The sequence below is a fragment of the Hippoglossus stenolepis genome, chromosome 1, assembly GCF_022539355.2.
Source record: "Hippoglossus stenolepis isolate QCI-W04-F060 chromosome 1, HSTE1.2, whole genome shotgun sequence".
In the NCBI taxonomy this organism is placed as follows: Eukaryota; Metazoa; Chordata; class Actinopteri; order Pleuronectiformes; family Pleuronectidae; genus Hippoglossus; species Hippoglossus stenolepis.
The window spans coordinates 30,188,170-30,207,606 of NC_061483.1; the positions used below are offsets into that span (position 1 = coordinate 30,188,170).

Consider the following 19,437-nt stretch of genomic DNA (forward strand, 5'->3'; position numbering starts at 1 on the left):
CATCCTATTGGTCCACAACATACCAACATAGGGGCTTCCTATTGGCTAGACCTACATGTCAATCAACTGTTGTGAGTAACATTGAACAACACCACAATTACAATAGACCTGAAATCATTTTAGTGTCTTTTCAAAACATGGAGCATTTTTCCTTTCACTTCAAATCGACCAAATACAATAAAATAAAGTAGAAACGTGGACTTTAACTCACGTGCCGTCACGCTGTGTGCTCCTGTCAGTAGAAGCAGGGACAGTACAGTGAACATGGTGAGCGGTGGTGTATTCCTCTTTGCTGGACTGAAGGTAGATGAGCTCTTTTCTCCACAGAGAGACGGACTCTGGAGAAAAGAGACGAAAACCAGGGGAGACGAAGACAAACTGTGAGGCGGGGACATCCTCTGAGCCAATGGCAAATTAGGATCAGCCTCTATGTAACTTAAAACTGGGTGAAAAGAAAAGTGATAGTAAAGATCTGCTCGTGACGATGTGTTTGTGTAGAATAAAGACCAAAGGTTAACACCCACAGGATCATTCATGGTTATGACTTGTGGTTATCAGCTGTATGAACAATCAGCAAAACTGTTTTGGTCCAGATTTGACAATTTTTCGTGTCATGTGTAAAATGTCTTTGTCATTTTCCTGTTGAGAGTCACAGGTTTGACCAAATAGCTTTTTCCTTGCTGCTCTTACAGGTCAAATCCACATTAGTTTATTCTCTGGGACAATAATGAACATTTGAACTTTCACAGATGTGTTGAACTTTTCTACACGTTGAATCACAAAGAGGCAGAAATCCCAGAGAAGATCAGAGACTTTATTAAAAACAGAAGTACAAAAGGAATGAAACAGCAAAGCAGCTTAATGTAACATTTATCTATAAAAACCAACACAAGAAGAGAAGTTGAGCGTCAACGTTCAGTTTCTACACTGTAAAAATGAAAACTGGAAATTGTGTTACTGCGATTTCTAAATATAATCAACAGAGAATATTTAATGGATTTGTAAACGTATTTGCTTCAACTAACTTTACTAAGTTAACTTTGTAAAGTTGCTGAAGTTATGTTGGCAAAACACAAAATGGTACGTTTGTGATATGACACGTCTCATGTCTCATCAGGGGAAACGTGACCTAACGTCATAAAGGTGAGTGTTTAGGTTGAATACACGACAGAAATTCTGGTTCTGCAGCTGCATATTTCGGCGGCTGTGGCTCAGGAGGTAGACCGGATCGTCCACTAACCAGAGGAGTACAGGTTCGATCCCCAGCTACTCTAGTCTGCATGCCCAAGTGTCCATAAGCAAGAATCAGAATGCTAAAACTACCCCTGACAGCTTCGTGGACAATGTGTGTGATTGACGTGTGACAGAAAAAACACTGTATGAGTGAGTGAATGTGACTGAGTGAGTACGGTGAAGTGTCTGAGTGGTCAACAAGACGATATCAATGTATTCAAATGTTCATATGGAGAACGTCACTGCTCAGGGTGATCAACTTCACGTCTGCATGTGGAATAAACTGCTTGAATCCTCTGGACCCTGACGAGCAGGGACACTAGAACTCGCAGCTTTGAGAAAATGTGAAGTTTTTAAACTTACGAAAGATAAGTTCAGTAATTTTGCGCTGTTCGAACCTTTTCATTTTTGTAGTGTAAATGTTAACAAGGCTAAAACAGAAATGTCCCTTGTCCCTAAAAAGTAACAGGAAATATTAACAGAACATTTCATATGAGATACTTAAAACATCCCCCAACCCTTTTATTATCTCCACTAAAATTAACTAATAAAGGTTAAGAACACAGCAAAGCATGAATATAACCAAACAAAAAAAACAAGCAACTCTGGATTAATTCATTTCTTGTTCAGACCAAATTAGAAATAAAATAAAATCGGAATATTTACACAACTGGAAAACTAATTTTGTACTGACGCTCGTGTTGTGTATCCGTGTGTGACAACAACTCATCTTTGTGTGTAATTTGATGTTACTTCGTATAAATCATGAATCAATATATTTCCTGGAAAATGAAATTGAATCATTACCTGGATGATTTGTGTCTGAGTCGAATTATCAAGAAGATTCACCACAGTGATGATGAACAACTTTCTGAAACTGTCAAAGTGACCTGCAGTAATCTGAGCAGCGACAGACTGAATTTGAATTCTATTAACATTGATTGCATCACTTGTCCAAATCACACCAGATTCAACACTGCACTTCCTTGGGCCCTTAACAACACACAGGTCAAGTGTGAAGCTGATAATGCCTGACCCTGAATATCAGTTTATGATTTGAGTGATGAATAATCAATGAGTTCCCAGCGTAAGGGGGAGACTGTGGTGACACTGCTTCTCGTCCATAAACCTGAAGAGAGAAAAAAGAAATAAAAATGAAATGTTCAGTTCCACAAAGCCACGTATTTTATGTATTTACAGTATTGAGACCTAATATTTCCATGATTCTCTCAGTGAAATTAAAGCTTACTCAGAAAAAATACACTAATCTTAAATTGATAAGCCCTAAATATCGGGTTTATTAACATTTTAATTGTTGTGTCACTGCTGATATTTTAGTTTTAATTCAACATTTAATCTGTCCTATTAATGTGAAGGTTTCTGATCTGTGCCTTGCTCTCAGCAGATTGTTTTATTTCTAATTAAAACATGTTTTACACATGATCACACATATGTTACTTTGCACTTTGAGGCAGTTTTGTTGAACAGATGAAGCAACTCACTGTGTTCAGGAGGACGTCTCCCTTGGAGAATTAGGACCTTGTTCACCTGATCTCAGCAGATGTGAGGCACCTGGATCTGTTCCAGCTGTGAGGTCAGAAACACATCGTTAGTCCATCCTCCTCTGAACAGACACTTTTATTACAAACAACCAACACTGCAGGGAACAGTCCTGAAAACTCTCTTCAGCACAAAATCAACCCTATCTAATCTACAGAGGGTTTACTAGAGTCCTGCACTGGGTCAGGTTTCTGTGGGGAGCCTCATATCCATTGAAATAAATATGGGCAGTAGTGTAGACAAGGCCTGAGTGAACATTTGTGGCAAATTTGAAGAAATTCCCTCGAGGCATTCCTGAGATATCGTGTTCACAAGATGGGGACGAACGGATGAACAGCCTGAAAACATAACGCCTCCCTGACTGTCGCCGGTGTGGACCAGTACAAAGTGGACCAAAGAGGTGTTGGGGGTGTTTTATAAAACTGGACATGTTAGTACTTTCAGCTGCTGTGCAAACGTGACGTGATGTCCTCATGAAGCATGTTAGTATAAAAAGAAAACAGAATAGAAGTAGAAGTTTTACTTACCAGGTGAGGGACATTGGGCTGAAATAAAAAGAAAATACAAATGATTTCAGTTATTACAGTAAAAACACAAACTGAATTGTGTCATGTTTTTCTCTCGTGGCGACCCTCCTCAAACGATCGACAACATACTGTCACTTCTTATTGTTTGTGTGCTGGACGCTGTGTGCAGAGCTTTTTATAAACAGTCTATGGTGCAGAGGGAAGTTAGAAAACTTTGTGTGAACCCTGCAGCTCTTGAAACAGATGTTGGTGTGTGAGGAACTGAAGTTTGTTTCGTGAGGTTTGATCTGAACGAGCATTAATTAGAAAGTCTAAAATCAAAACACCAGAAACATATTGGACAAAGCTTCTGTGTTGGTCTCTCACCTTTCTTCCTCCTGTACACGATGAGTCCAATGACAGCGCTGACGACAGCGAGAGCGAGAGCGATGATGATGATGGTGGTCACGTCGGTGGGCTTCTCTGTTGAGCGGAATAAAAAAACAAAGCATCACAACCTGAACAGATGAAGCAGGTTGGACGACAAGAATCTCCCTGAAGTCCCCACTGTAAAAGTCAACCAGCTGATCACATACATATGTTCTGGTCCTGCCCTTTCCTCAGAACATTTTGGGCAGACATCTTTCATGCTTACTCTAAAATGTTTGGTGTGGTCATCCCTCCAAACCCATTATGTGCCATTTTTGGCTTTACTGATGAAGCTGTCCTCTTAAGGGCAGGGCCCATGTTGTCATAGCTTTACCCTCTGCTTGCCAGACGTCTGATACTACTCTTATGGAAGGAACAAACACCACCCACATTCAGCAGATGGATTAGAGACGCCATGTCTTTCTTGAAACTGAGAAAATCAGATATACTCTGAAAGGTTCCATACAGAGCTTTGAGAGAACCTGGACCCCTTTCTTGTCGTACTATGAGAGCATACAAAGCCCACTACAAGAAAAAGATTAGATGGCAACCATCCACCCCCCCTCCCCTCTCTCTCCCCTTTTCTTTTTCTTTTTCTTTTTTTAATTTATTTATTTTCTTTTTTTGCTTTGTCTGGCAGCATTGTTGTATGTAATTGTATTGTAATAATTCAATATTCTGTATATGTGTATATATATATATATATATACATTCTAGATTCTGTCTTAATGTATGTACTTGATGCATGGGTAGGCTGGCTGGGGTGGGTGGGTCTTATTGTGGGTAGGGGTATAACCATTAGATTTGTGATGTGTAATTGTATAATTGTATTGATTACCCAAATAACACCAATAAAAAAGTGTTAAACATAAGAATCTCCCTGAACCACAATCCTGTCCTGAGACACAACAAACACACACAGACACTAAATGTGTGAGTTTGTCCTGCTGTTGTTTCTACTTTCAGTTTTCATCTGTACATAATGACTGTATCTGTGCTTATTCACGCTGGTTTGTCTTAAACTTTACTTCCAGTAACTAAATCATTTCATGGACTCATCTTCTACAACAGAGCAGCAGTCGAGTCTTAACAGTGACTATAATGTTTACATGTTGAAATCAGACTAATGGAAATAAACACAGACAACACGTCTCCACTTCCTCCCACTTTCCAGAAATGAAGCTAAAATATCCCGGATACGAACGCCGCCATCTTTCACCTTTGGACTCTGTGCAGTAGTGAACGGAGGAATGGAGCCACGGTAACGAGGTCCCGCCGATACACATGCTCTATCAATCATGAGCTGTCAATCATGAGCTGTCAATCATGACATTTCACCCTGTTTTTATAGCATCAATCAGCGACAGAGACGCTTTGGCTTCACTTCTGAGGAGCCGTCATGTCGTCCATCTTTATTTACAGTCACTGGTTGAAATGGTTATAAACTGTGTGAAGAAATGTCCCTAAATGTCTGTTGTTACTCGAGGTAAAGAACGAGAGATTTGTTTGTTTTTTCTGCTTCATTAATTCTGTAGAATAAAAGTTTTCATATCAAACATCCACCCTGATCCCAGTATGTCTGTGAAAGGCTCACATCTGACCAATGATAAATCAGTCTGGCTCTAGTTGAGACCTGCAGAAACACTTCATGGAATAAAATCATACAATCATACAAGTCAATTTAAACATTTATAAATGTGTAAATCTAATTGATCAATGATAATAATGATAGTAATAAAATCCTCAGACACTGTTGCAGACACATTAAAACTAACTTAATTTTTCAGGGTCACATGATGGTGAAGGGGGGGCACATGCACTGGTTTAACACTGATCTAAATTTATTCATATACATTGATGAAAGAAAACTTCTCCTGCTACACATCAGCCAACATGACCTGCAGGACTGTTACTGTAGATGAAATGTGAGTTTCTCAGCGTCATCACTGGTTCAAGTCTCACCTCTGTTGGACTCGACTGAGTCTTTGTCCAGTTTGGTGACGATGTCCTCCTTCACACCAGAGATCTGGAACACACAGTCGTACCTCCTCCAGTCTTCAGGGGAGATGGATGAAACCTTCAGGTCAGCGCTCATCTGGAAGGTCCCGTCATGGTTGGGGAGGACCTCTCCGAGGTCCACGTCCTCATGAAGCTCCTCCCCGTCTTTCCTCCAGAACAACATGACTCTGTCGGGGAAGAAACCTGTAGCGTGGCAGCTGACTGGAGAGGAGGGAGACTTCTGGAGGAGAGAAATCCTGGGAAGCTCTGGGGAGGAAAAAGAAAGACAGTTTATGGGTTATTATAATGTATTGCAAACTAATAACATCATTCCTGTTTGATTCCATTTATTTTGCATTAGTCATGTCTGTTAATATACGAGACAAGTGAACAAACTGAGATGTGAGTGAGAGACAGAGGCTGAAGTGATGCAAAGACACTGGGGTGGACGATATGACGTAAAAGTAATATCATATTTATTGACAGGTTTTATATCAAAGTATTTATGAAGTAAACTTCCTGTAGTGGACAGGTCCTGATAACTTCTGATTAATGTTGGTATTTTTTGTTAAAGTGCAAAGTGAGTGCAAATCTAATCAATAACTAATCAATCTTTGAGTCCATGTGAAAGTTTGTACCAAATCTGAAGCTGATCTTATGATATAATGATCAAAAAAACATAAACATACTTTGTGTGGCTACCATGACCTTGACCTTTTGACCTTTGTCCACCAAAATGTATTCAGATCATTTGTGAGTCAAAGTGAATGTTAGTATTAAATTTGAAGAATTTCCTTCAAGCTGATGTTAAGATATCACATTCAAGAAAAACCTATTGTTTGAGGCCACAGTGACCTTGACCTTTGACCTTTGGCTACTAAAATCAAGTGAGTTAACCCTTGAGTCAAAGTGAATGTTTGCACCACATTTTAGGAAATTCCTTCAAAGCATTCTGGAGATATCGTGTTCAGAGCAATGGGACGGACGACCCGAGAGCATGATGCCTGCGGCCACTAGGTGTCACCAGAGCGGAGGCATGAAAAGAGCAGAGAGAGAGAGAGAGAGAGAGAGAGAGAGAGAGAGAGAGAGAGAGAGAAGGAGAAGGAGAGGGAGACAGAGCGATGATAATAGACAGTGAGCAGACTGAGTCCCAGCTTCTGTGTATTTGCTCTCGTTCGCTGCCACAGAGAAAGAAAGAGGAAGGTGATGGAGGTTCTGTGATGTCACCTGTTCTCAGCAGAGAGCTCCTCCCCTGCTCCAGGAACTTCTTCAGAATGGAAGGACACTCCTGGGTGTAGAAGTACTTAAGATATGCGAGATGAGCTTTATCCTGATCCCACTTCAGTTTGCTGATGACACTCTTTGGTGTTGACGTCTTCTCCATCATAACCATACTGATTAAAACCATTAACTTCTCCAGTCTCATCGTCCCATTCACATCCAGACATCTGCTGGTAAATGTGAAGACCTGAGAGAGAGACAGAGATCTGAGCTGTTATTATCACATCTTCACCACACACACACACACACACACACACACACACACACACACACACACACACACACACACACACACACACACACACACACACACACACACACACACACACACACACACACACACACACACACACACACACAGAGACACACACACACACTCTCACAGTCTGTGTGTGTGTGTGCTTATGTGTGATTGTGTGTGTGTGTATATAATTGTGTGTGAGTGTGTTTATGTGTGTGAGTGAGATTGTATGCGTGTGTGTATATGTGTGCGAGTGTGTGTGCACGCATGCGTTTTTGTGTGATTGTGGGCGTGTGTGATTGTGTGTGTGTGTGTTTATGTGTGTGCGTGTGATTGTGTGTGTGTGTGACTGTGAGTGTGTGTGCGGGTGTGTGTGTGTTAATGTGTGAGTGCGTGTTAATGTGTGAGTGCGTTTGTGTCAGCGTGCGTGTGATTGTGTTTTGGTGTGTGAGTGTAATTGTGTGTGTGTGTGATTGTGGGTGCGTGTTTATGTGTGTGAGAGTGTTGTGTGTATGTGTGTGTGTTGTGTTATTATTAGAGAGTGAAATGTAAACAAACCTCCAGTTTGGTTGAAGCGTTCCTTTAAGGTTTCAATGCTGGCTCTGAAGAACTGCTGGTGACCCAAAGCATTCTGAGTGTTCCTCTCCCAGAACTGTGAATCAGTTGCCTTTAACATCCAGTCCTGTTTGGGTTCTGCTTTCTTTGTGTTGCTGTCATATTGACCTATCTGAACGTCATCAACCAAACCAACAGCACAAACTCTGGAAGGTTTTGGACTTGAGAGGACCCAGTGAGAAAAACTTCAGAGAGTGAATCCCTGCAAGAAACAGTTCAAGTCATGACTTTAGTTTTCAGACTGTTTTATAAATCACTCAGAGTCAAGAAGACATGAAGCACATTCAAGACAACTTCAGCTGTTGTGAGGTAAACAAACACAAAAACACATTCATAGATAAAACGTCTGCTCCAGAGTCCAGACTCTCTTTACTTTGAATATTCTGCTACGTCTTAAAAATGGATTCAATCTAACGACTCAAATGTTTAATATTAGAAAGTAATATTTTCTACTGCAGAGTATTTAATGTGAAGTGAAAACTACTTCAATTTCCAGTTACACACACACACACACACACACACACACACACACACACACACACACACACACACACACACACACACACACACACACACACACACAAATAAAGTGTGGACATTCACTTAAAAATGACAAGACACTGCATCGTATAAAGGAAAATATATGATGCAATAATCTCATACAGAATATTTGCATGTTAAAAGTATATGTAAACATGGGCTGTGAACTTTTTGATGCAGCAATGGTGACTCATTACATCTAGTTTTTTGTTGAACATTTTGATTCTCAGAGAATAATTTATGGATCTTGATGATGTTGTGTTGTGTACTTCGGGGCCACTGTACATTCACTGTAACACACGCTTTTTATTCGGTTTTATTATGAAATCGCAACCGGAACATGCATTGTTTTTCGTGGCTGACTTGACAGACTGTGTGTCGGTGAAAGTGAAACTAAAATGAAAATGGACTTGAGGGGAAAACCACTGATCTCTACACACTAGAGTCTGAGTGTTATCAGCAGCTCGGAGAAGAATCTGTCAGCAGAAGGGAAACAAACACCATGACCGACTTTTCTACCATTTATAAACTCTGCCTGCTCACTGTCACCTGCTGCATCCAAGGTAGGTTTACCTTTCTGTGTCATTTTAGAAACAGGAAACACACATTCATGTAGAGATCAACTCTCCATCTGGCATGTAATCCAATAACTAACCGTCCCTCAATAAAAATGTGATTCCTAATGTTAATTTGTATTTGTCACCCTCAGTCTTTTTTTAACACATGAGGAAGGATATACTGTACACAAACAACTTGTACTTTCAGTTTATAGTAATACAGTAAAACGTGAGTGAGTCATATCTGAGCCGAATTTAGCATAAAGACACAGTTACTTTGTCAAATATCTTATTTAATTTATTTGGCCCATGTGAGTTCACTTCTTTAAACTTTTAGTATATTTCTGAATGGAGTTTGGTTTGAAGCGTGCAGTGGCGTTGTGCACCCCGCCCTCTCGTGGTGGAAAATGTTATTACACCAAGCTAGAAAACGAAAGTGCAGAGTGAACTAAAAAACAAATAATAAAATAATAATAATAATAATAATAATAGAAATTTTTCATTTCCTATGACACTGAAACTGCAACAGACTTATTAGTGAATGTAACTATAGCAGGTTAATTCTGTGTTTCACTGGTAAATACAGGGGGACTGATGGAGTATCTCCACCACTGATTACACATTAATACGGGCTATAATATCAGTATTGTGTAATCTTGTTAAACTCATGTTTAACACTTTATTTATCTTATTTCTCTGTCATGTTCTTGTTAAATTGTCTGAAGCCTGCAGCAGCAGCAGCAGGTGTCCGGCGGTGGAGTGCTGGTTAGTACAGGACCATGTGAGTCGTAGAGGAGCGACGACCCAGGAAAAGTCTCTGCTTCATATCAGGACAGACGCAAACAGCCGAGATGCAGCGTCAGAACAGATTCCCTCCGACATCAACCCGGACAGAGTCTTCTTTATTACAGGTGAGCTCAGAATGAGACTGACGGGACCTTGCTGCCGCGGCTCGTCCCCCGATATCTACTACGCAGTCTCTGGCTCCAAGTGCACAAGATGGCAGCGTTCGTATTCAGGATGTTTTGGCTTCATTTCTGGATGTTTGGAGAAAGTGGAGACGCGTCTTCCGTCTTTAACTACAGTCCATGGATACACGTTAACTTTCTGACTCTGTCCTCAGACCCGGCTGCCACGCTCTGCCACCAGTCCCTCAGCCCCCCCACCAGAGGCTCGCTGCAGAAGGCCCAGTGTGAGATCAGCCCCTTCCTGCATCAGCTCTCCAAACTCAAATGGGTTGCTCCTCTCACAGTCACTGGCTTCAGCCCCGTGTACCTGCAAGCTGATTGGTTCTCGGCTGCGCTACTGGGGCTCAACAAACAGCTGGTCATTTCCAGCATCATGCGGGCTCCCACGGCAACCAAAGAGCCAAATGGTAACACTGAGGAAAATGTGTATCATACCTGAGTCGTATGTGGTAGTTTGAATCTCTACCTCCTCACTGTCTGTTTCCTCAGTGATCCTGAGTGTCAGCAGTAAAACCGTCTCAATACAGGCCCGGCTCGGGAAGCCAGTGCTGCTGGACTGTGGTTTCTGGGTAGATCCTTCCTCGCCTCTGTCCGGGTCGGGTTTCGCCGTCGAGTGGCGTTACCAGTTCAGTGGCAAAGGACGACTGGTTCTGGCTTACGACGGCAAGACAGACCGTGTGGCTGACACCCAGGAGGAAGGGGCCACACTGGACTTTGAGGGTTTGCACCAGAAAGGAAATGCATCCCTGATCCTGCAGGAGGAAGTGGCCACCGGGACGTATATTTGCATCGTGCATCTGCCGTACCTTCAGGGTCAGGTGGCGGTGGAGCTTGAGATTGTAGGTGAGGGAAAAGATTATGTGCTCATGCTCTGTTCCTTGTTATTTTTTTATTTATTTTTTTGTAAACAAGATCGCACAAAAACAACGGAACAGATTTTCAGTAAATTTGGTGGAAGGATGTGGTTTGAGTCCGGGAAGAATCATCTCTGTCCACTCGAACATTTTGGCTTTCAATCAGTATTAATCTCCGTCTATACTCACATGCATGAAAACGCAGCTCTATCGAACCCCCGTACGCTGGGTGCCTGGAAATTGTCACAGATTGCACAGCATTCGCTTTCAAACCACACTGAAATACACAAGTTATAGAATTAGCACCAGCTCTGTAATAAACGTGATTTCATTGGGAACAAGAGTAAAAGGATGAACTTTCTCTTTTTTGTTTTCAGAACCTCCATCCCTCTCCATCCACCCCTCCCCTCTTCCTCTCGCTGTTCCCGGACAGACTTTGGTTGTCCAGTGTGAAGCGTCCGGCTTCGCCCCGGTCTCCCTGGAGCTGAGCTGGGAGTTTAAAGGCGCAGATGGGAAGTCCAGACCTCTGGAATCAGCCAGCGTAACGGGCCACAGGCAGGCGTGGGATGGCACCTACGACCAGAGCACCCGGCTGGAGCTCGACACCTCTAACCTGGGCACGGGGGGGGAGCTCACCTGTGTGGCCGTCCACCCTGGAGGCACACGACGGGCCAGCACGTCCCTCAGTGTCATCGGTAATGTGGAAGAATTTGGTTTTGTTAATATAAGATACGGGTAAAGTATGAAATAAAAGCAAAGAGTCAAAGTAATGTTGAGGTAAAACTGATGTTCACCCTTTTCATTTCATCCTTGAGAAAAATAGCTTTTTATGGGGGATCGTTTTAACTCGTTTGCTACATGTGAAATGTTAAAGATTAAATGAATAATTTTCATCCTGATTGAGAATAAAGAAGCAAATCTGATATGAGAGAATCCATTAAGGCTTGAATTGTGTCTTCTTCTCTTTTACAGGATTCGGTTCTCCGTCTATTGAGGACTCGATGGCGATGGTTGGTGTGGCGCTCGTGCTCTACGGTCTCATCAAGTTTGTCTCCTGGACCTTTTCCAGCTCAGGTATCAAATAAAACAACAGCAATTGAACAGAAACATTATTTCTAAACTGACAATAATAATATTATTCATGTGAATGATCTGAACCATTTAGTGGTTTCAAGCTGCAAAAGGCTTGATACTCTCTTACCATCTATCTACTAATTCCAGACATCTCTGTCTGTCGGTGTTTTGCATATCTCGAGAACCGTTCATCTTATCAGCTTTTCATGTGAATTGTTGAAGGTCCTGTTAAGTGTTTGGAGCAATTTTATACCTTCGATGTTAATAAACTTTCACTAAACAGGCGACCAGCGCTTTGTAGCAGCAGCTTCTGAGACGCATCAACAAAAGTGACGTTGTCGATCATGACAACAACAGGTTCAGGCCAACGAACACTGATTCTGCAGTTCAGGTTCTGCACATGGAGTCGAACTTCTCTGAACTTTAAATAAACAGGTGAACAGCTCTTTGAGCAGCAGCAGCAGGTCTTTACTCCAGCTTCTGTGGACTGAGTCCTGCAGCAGATCTTTATTTCCTGCGGCTCAATTACTGCAGGTCATTTTTACAGTTTCAGAGAAATCATAACAGGCCAAATAGACAGGTTTAGAACGGACACTGCATTAATATTAATACAATTTAATAAAACAAAATATACTTTTTTTTAAAGTGTGAGATATGTCAATATGTTTTTAATTGTTGTCTTTTTATCTGTCTGTTGTTTATTTCACTGTATACAGGCACTGATGTGGCAGATAAAGTGGAAAAGGTAACTATTTCAAACACCAATAATAATAAGATTGTATTGTATTTTTGTGGAGCTGCTCTGTGATGCTCACCGCTCCATAATAACTTTCCACATTGCCCTCTTACAGAAAGAGAAGTAAAGAAGTCGACTGAGGTGTGACACTGAGCCAACACCAACCGTCTGCTTTGAAAACTCTGGAGTGATTGTTTCCTTTTTCTTTCAGACAATTATGTCGAGTTTAGCGATAAATCTGTGTGAACATTTGTTTTTAGAGAGTTGTTTTTTTCTACAGATCTTGCTGGACGCCTTTTTGAGCTTTATTTAATTCTGTTTTAACTATTTTCATATTCTATATTTTTGTGCAAAAGTAATAACAGGCAGGAATCAGGTACGTTTGAAAGGAACGGGGTTTCTGCTCATCTAAAAAATCCTGTTGTATTATTCTCCTGTAAAGTGACATATTGTTGGATACTGGATCATTTTACAAACACTGGAAATAGAACAACAAATATGTGTAATGATGCTCCCTGTACAACAATGATCACCACTGAGAAGGAAAACACTTGTGCACCACATTGTGCAAATAAAACAGTGCACAATTTGTACATTGTATAAAAATAAAAATGCTTCATGTACATTCATGACTAAAATATATGGAACATTATTATTATAACTATTGTGACCGGTACTTTAAAAAAACAAGGGGACCGTTATCCAGTATTATGAGACAATGTGACTTCCGTTGTCCTTTTCAGAATAAAACGGCGTAGTGAACGTACGCCATCTTGTACAGTTTTGTACAGAATTAGATTAAAACCTGAACTCAGAATATACTTGTATCATTATAGAAAGGCTTTTCTATATATATAATTACTATGTGAGTTGATGTTTAAACAATTTTCGTTGTATTTTAGATTAATCTATAGCTTTATACACGTCTTTGAATTGTACAGCCTTAAGTCTAAATTTGATATAATCATGAATGAAATTTGATTCTAATCTTTTCATGCAATCATTTAATATTGTCAAAGCTGTTTTTTAAACAGATAAAAAACCTTACCTAACCTTTCCTTCTCAGGAGGAACCAGAGCACCGTGGCTCTGTGTCTCTGTGTGAGGCTGCTGTGGTGATGACTGTCCTGATGCACTAACAGTAACATTTTAGAGGATCCTGGTAGAAAAGCTCTGAATTCACAGCCTGTATGTTTTATTCTTTGGCAAACATAAGACTTGCAGATATGCATGACAAGAGAGCTTTTCATGTTATTTGTCAAAAATTTGGGAGCTTTGTTTTAGTGACCAACACTTTTAGCAGCAGAAGCTTTATATATTGACTTGACAATAGAAATCTTTTTTTGCTTTTTTCAACTCCATACCACTGATTATGAGCTGCTGCAGCGCTGAATGAAAATGGCTGAGTGGTAGAGCGTTCGTCCTCCAAACAGAAGTTTGATCCCCAGTCTTCCACATCTGCATGCCGAAGTGTCCTTGTGCAAGATGCTGAACCCTGAATTGCCCCTCATAGAACAAAAAAGTGCTACTAATAGATGCACTGTATGAATGGGTGAATGGCAAACTGTACTGTAAAGTGCTTTGAGTGGTCATCAAGACTAGAAAAGCTATATAAATACAGACCATTTACTTGTTCTTGTTCCAACTCATAAAGTCAAGTAGAGAAGACAAAAATATGACTTGAATAAATCCCTGCTCTGTGGGTGTAATTGACCTCCCTCTTTTATATCTCAGACTCATCACAACAACTTTTGTTAATTAGTAAGACTACAACATACATCTTATACTACACAATACTGATAATGGGCTGTAATATAATGAGTGACTGTTCTCCCATATTAACTCTTTAATTACAGATATGAGAAAGGTTGGGAACAGCTTCTCTAAAATGTTACTTCCTTGTTCTACATGGTCGTGTTTTCTTCGTGCCTACATTTAATTAGTACATGACCCTTAGAAAATGCACACTATTACAGTGTTACCACTTCTGTGGATGTCATTACCAAATGGGCTCACATGCTTATTCAAATGGACAGTAATCAAAATAATAATAACAACAATAACAATAACAATAACTAACATTTGTATAGCTCCTTTCAAGGGACCCAGGAGACAGGTCTCCTGTTTTACAACTAATTGCAGCACTGTGGTAGAAAAAACATGTCCACAATGTCATAATAGCTTGAAACTTGTGAAATTACTGATTAGAAATAAATTATTTGTCTTTTTTTAACCACCTGCCACCTTTGACAGAGGCTAAACACAGAGTTAGCTCTACAGAGAGAAATTAAGTGTCTGTCCACTTACATCAGCTGACAGCAAAGGCTAGTGTAAAAAAATATGAACACTGCAGTTCGCCTGCAAGTTAGGAGCCTGCATAAAAATCCTACTCTATCCTCAAATGTACATATAAGACGCTTCAGAGTTGTCCCTCAGTGACAAGTTGCTTTTGGATAAAGACATCTAATGGTAGTAGACCTGTGTTACATTAAAGCAGAAACTTACACTGGAGATAACTGCAATATAAACAGGCAGTGCTTCACTCCAGAGAAACTGCATCAGTGCAGGATTTAATCATTATTATTGATCAGTCACACAGGGTCACGGAGAGACGCCTATATGAGTTTTTTTTCTGAAAAATTACAAGCATAACAATGACACATCTTTATGCAGTGATCAGATTTGCTCGTCTATCAGCTGTATATTTCCAAACTAAACTTACATATCCTTTGACAAACACTGTGTGAACTGTCTTACAGTAAAACTACTGTTTATTCCTGCAGCTCCGGTGTTAAACCATCCAGAGCCCTCATGAAACGAGCACATAACTGGAACTGGAAAACTTACCTCTGCTCTCTAAGCTAACAGGCAGCTCTTGGGTTAATGAATAATTTATCCTCCAAAACTTGGTGGAAGGGTAGGGTATGGTCTAAAGAAGAACCCATTCATTTTGGAACATATTTGATTAAGAGAGCTGATCCAGGATTTATTTTCACTTTCTTTAACTATGTGAGGTAGGGCATTAGCCTTGGTGACATTGCTCTTCGAGGGCCCAGGTATACCTGCATAATTTGTGCAGTTTAAGGCACAAAAACAGCTCTTCTTGTTGTTCAGTTCCTCATAAGCTCTACCATTTTCAAATAAAAACATGTATATAAGAATTTTTGCATCATTATTAGTTAAAATAATTTTCAGTCATAATTTAAATTTGGATAAAAATCTGATATTTTTAGAAAAATTATACGGACACTTTAATTTTGTATTATGTTAATGTTTAAATACAAAGCATTTTTTAGTTTCTTTAAATTGTCATTATTGTTATCAGACATTTATATTCACTACCTTATTTTTACTCCCCTAAAAAAAACTGTTTTTGCCCACAGTGTCTTTCCTTTAATCGATATAATCCTAAATTTCCCTCGAGGTCAATGAAGTCAGTCAGTCCGTCCGTCCATCCATCTGTGTATATACTATATAGTTTATAATACAGTAGATTACACATGATCGGATTTCTTAAATATATTCTAGTAAGGATATATTCTGGAACAAGCCAACATTGAGAAATTAACACATTTTTTTATTACAATTAAAATGCTACTGTATCAGTGTAACATTCTGGCAAACTATGGTACTAGTTTCTCATAAACCACCTGGTTTGTGAATTGTAATTCCTATATTGATGGTTAATAGACAATTTACTAATGAACAAACAAACATTTTTTAATGGACTACCACCATTTATAACTCATACTGTTATGTACAGTCATTGTAAAGTGTAACCTATCTACATCTTATAGAACAGGTGGGCTATAGTCTGATATGAACACTGGGTCTTGTGAGATGAACTGAGCTGTGTGGGTCCACACCAAGGCCTTTGTCATGAAATGAACATTAGGGGGACCAAAATCTCAAGTTATTATTAACACATGAGATGAATTTGTATGTATTCTGTTAATTAAAACAATGTTTAATACTGTATTTTCGGTCTAATGTGTACAATATAAACATGTTTATGTGTATTTTATACAACTTTATATATTCATTTTTTTTATATTTTATAAAATAAAATACAATTACATAAGTATATAAAATTATATAAAATATACATAAATATCTTTAAATTTGCATGTATACATTAGACTTCAGACATAAGACAGCAAACATTTTAGGGCCCACAATGTTTAATATTTTAGTGTATTATTTTTTTAACAATGAACAGAGATATATGCATTGCTATAGATCTATGAAGACAAGTACAGTTATAATAGCAAAAGGTTTAGCAAATTGGTTTTGATTGATCCTACACTAACCTCCTCTCCAGTCTCTTCGCCTCTCCTCTCTCCTCTCCAGTCATCTATCCTCTCTTTTCTCCTCTCTCCTCTCCAGTCATCTATCCTCTCTTTTCTCCTCTCTCCTCTCCAGTCATCTATCCTCTCTTTTCTCCTCTCTCCTCTCTCCTCTCCAGTCATCTTTTTTGCTTGTAGTCACAGCATAAAAGTTGTATTATTCTTATTTAGCCAGTTTACAATTCAGTTTATTTGGGGGGGACAATTTGACGTGCCCACCCCCCCATTGGCTATTATGGCTACTGCCCTGGTCCACACAGCTCCAGTGGTTCATCATGGGGGGGAAACCAGGTGGTCCTCCGCTTTTTATAAAAAGTATTCAAAAGGTAAATCTTCCCCCTAACAACCAGGCAGGTAAACTTTTAGCCCCGTGGGCCATTACGCTCAAAGCGCCACAGCCCTTCATTATCGCCATAACAGCACCAGTCGCACTGTGTAACATTAATTTATTCAAGCAGTCCTAAAATCTCGCGGTGCTACCATTCAGACATCTTGCATTTTATTAAGTCTGGTCCGGGGGAAAATCTCCATAAACATACATTGTTATGCGTGTGTGCATGTGTGTGTTTTCCACACAGAAACGGGATATCGCTGTGTTTTTGAATCCTGCTCATTTTTCACAGTGCGTTAGCGGATGTGAGGCGGTCGGACCGAGCCTCGCGTGCCAATCCCGCGGACTTTAGACGCTCTCTCACGGGGGCTCTCCACCAGTATTGTGCGTCATCTCCATCGCTGCCGTTCTGCTATTTTCTTCCTCCGGAGAGGCAACATGGCAACTCCCGCCGCGGTCAACCCGTCCGGTAAGTCGCTGTCCGGTGTGTCGGTGCAGAAGAGGCAGCACATTTGACTAGAATCGAGGGGGGAGTAAGGAAGCAGGGTTTTGTTTAGACCGCTGCTGTCGAGGGCTAAAGCGGCGACAGGCCGCCGGAGCCTGGCTCAAGCATCCATCCCCCTTCCCCCACTGAACCGCTGACAACACGGCTGTTCTCCACGGCTCTTGAGGCCCAGTGTCCAAACGACCTGCTGGTTTTGTTTCTACATGCGTCTGTGCTCCTTTGCTGTGGTGTGTGTGCCCCTGTTATTCTGTGCGAAGCTAGGCTAACGCGTTGCTTCCCCCACTCTCTGATACAAAAGGTTATTTAGCATATCGCTGCCTCTCCGCATCGCCCTCAATATGTGACGTGTTACCCCGGACACGTCTGTTGTCCTGCAGTGAAGAAGACTGTCCGAACATCTTCATCGCCTGTTGATTCCTCATTTCATAGAAACGGCTCAACACTGGATGACTTCAGGGACAGAGCCGAACGCCAAAGTGCATTGGAAAAAATCAACCACTGTGATTTGTCTCATTCCACTGGCTTGAGGTGTTGTCTGGATGTAACAAAACAAACATGTAACTATTCCGTCAAAGTAATTTTCCAATTCGGCATTCCAGCCACTGTCACTCAAACAACGAGTGTTTAAATCAACCAAACTTTCCGATTCCATGCTCCTGCTGTAGACTGAGTCCTTCACCTCGAGGGGAGCCGTTCAATTGTGTGAAGCAGTTATTCTTAGTTTGGACTGGATTGAAATCATTAGCCCTTGGTGCTTCACAGTTTATGCCGATTTACTTGCATTACTATTTATTATGAACCAAATCATATTCGGAGCTCTGTGTGCTGTGTGGGTTCCCTGGTGAACAAAGAGAGTGTAAATTGATACATGTTTGAATAGAGTCTGGCGTGGTGTGGATGCTGGTGGTGATTTTGCTTAACGGTGATGACATTTATGTACTTTTTTATGCCTCTTGCCTCCAGATTAGACAGCGTAACTACAGTAAAACATGTCAATCATATATTTTGTAACTATCTTTCTATCATTAGTTTGATTAATGAGCTTCATAATCACTATATATTCAGAAAATATAGTTAACCATTTAAATACGAACTGCCAAGGCAATACAATAAACAAATTACATTTGAATTCAGTAATTGTACAAAATGTTCCTCGTATGTCACTGTCTGCGAGCATGCCTTAAACTTATTATTCAGCATTATCATCGATGGTATAAGTTAGTGTTTTGCCAAAAGGATCAGTCCAAATTGGGAAAGAGTGGCAAAGTAATTACTCTTGTGCAGAGGAAAGAGTCCCTGAGTTCCCGAGACCTCTGTATGAAAACAGGTCAACCATACTCTACCTCACGCGCTGTGCCGCTTCATTGGCAATGGAAATTAAAAGGGAATATAAATAAAGAATTCGCTGGTTATTAGCACCTTGGCTGCATACAGATTGTTGAGATGAGGTGTTGTTTGAATGAACAATGAACAGATGAGAACAGATAGCAGAAGATGAAAAAACAAAACCCTTCCTTTCTCTCTTGTTTAAAGATAAGGGGGTCTGTCAGTCTTTGCAGATGACAGTCTAATATCTCTTGGAAGCAGCACCAAACCTTTCTAGGCCAAGGACAAACTTATTGCCTTAATTGTTATCCTGGGCATGTAATTCTTTTTGTAGTGTA

The 19,437-nt window shown here is 40.4% G+C and overlaps 2 protein-coding genes and 1 pseudogene across 3 annotated transcripts in view; 2 read left to right on the top strand and 1 right to left on the bottom strand.

Moving 5' to 3' along the window:
- Nucleotides 1-800: 800 nt before the first annotated feature.
- Nucleotides 801-8,014, bottom strand: LOC118105867 (annotated as a pseudogene).
- Nucleotides 8,015-8,757: 743 nt separating this feature from the next.
- LOC118105859 (tapasin) lies at nt 8,758-13,215 on the top strand. Its single transcript, XM_047339379.1, has 8 exons — nt 8,758-8,966; nt 9,686-9,871; nt 10,084-10,335; nt 10,418-10,771; nt 11,160-11,477; nt 11,755-11,856; nt 12,573-12,601; nt 12,708-13,215. The coding sequence occupies exons 1-8, from the start codon at nt 8,906-8,908 to the stop codon at nt 12,717-12,719; spliced, it is 1,314 nt and encodes a 437-aa protein (XP_047195335.1). The 5' UTR covers nt 8,758-8,905; the 3' UTR covers nt 12,720-13,215.
- A 4,200-nt stretch (nt 13,216-17,415) lies between these two features.
- arnt2 (aryl-hydrocarbon receptor nuclear translocator 2) overlaps nt 17,416-19,437 on the top strand; it is a 55,238-nt gene continuing 53,216 nt past the window's right edge. Inside the window, exon 1 of one of the 2 annotated variants that reach the window (XM_047339351.1) lies at nt 17,416-17,737. In XM_047339351.1, the coding sequence (XP_047195307.1) occupies nt 17,707-17,737 (31 nt within the window). In that variant the 5' untranslated portion in view covers nt 17,416-17,706. The remainder of the gene's footprint in view (nt 17,738-19,437) is intronic. The other variant, XM_035152207.2, reaches the window with a different exon arrangement.

Coding starts and splice junctions, on each gene's coding strand:
- LOC118105859 (XM_047339379.1), top strand. CDS start 8,906: ATGACCGACTTTTCTACCATTTATAAACTCTGCCTGCTCACTGTCACC. Junction 11,478..11,754: donor CACGTCCCTCAGTGTCATCG/GTAATGTGGAAG, acceptor TCTCTTTTACAG/GATTCGGTTCTCCGTCTATT. Junction 11,857..12,572: donor CTGGACCTTTTCCAGCTCAG/GTATCAAATAAA, acceptor CACTGTATACAG/GCACTGATGTGGCAGATAAA.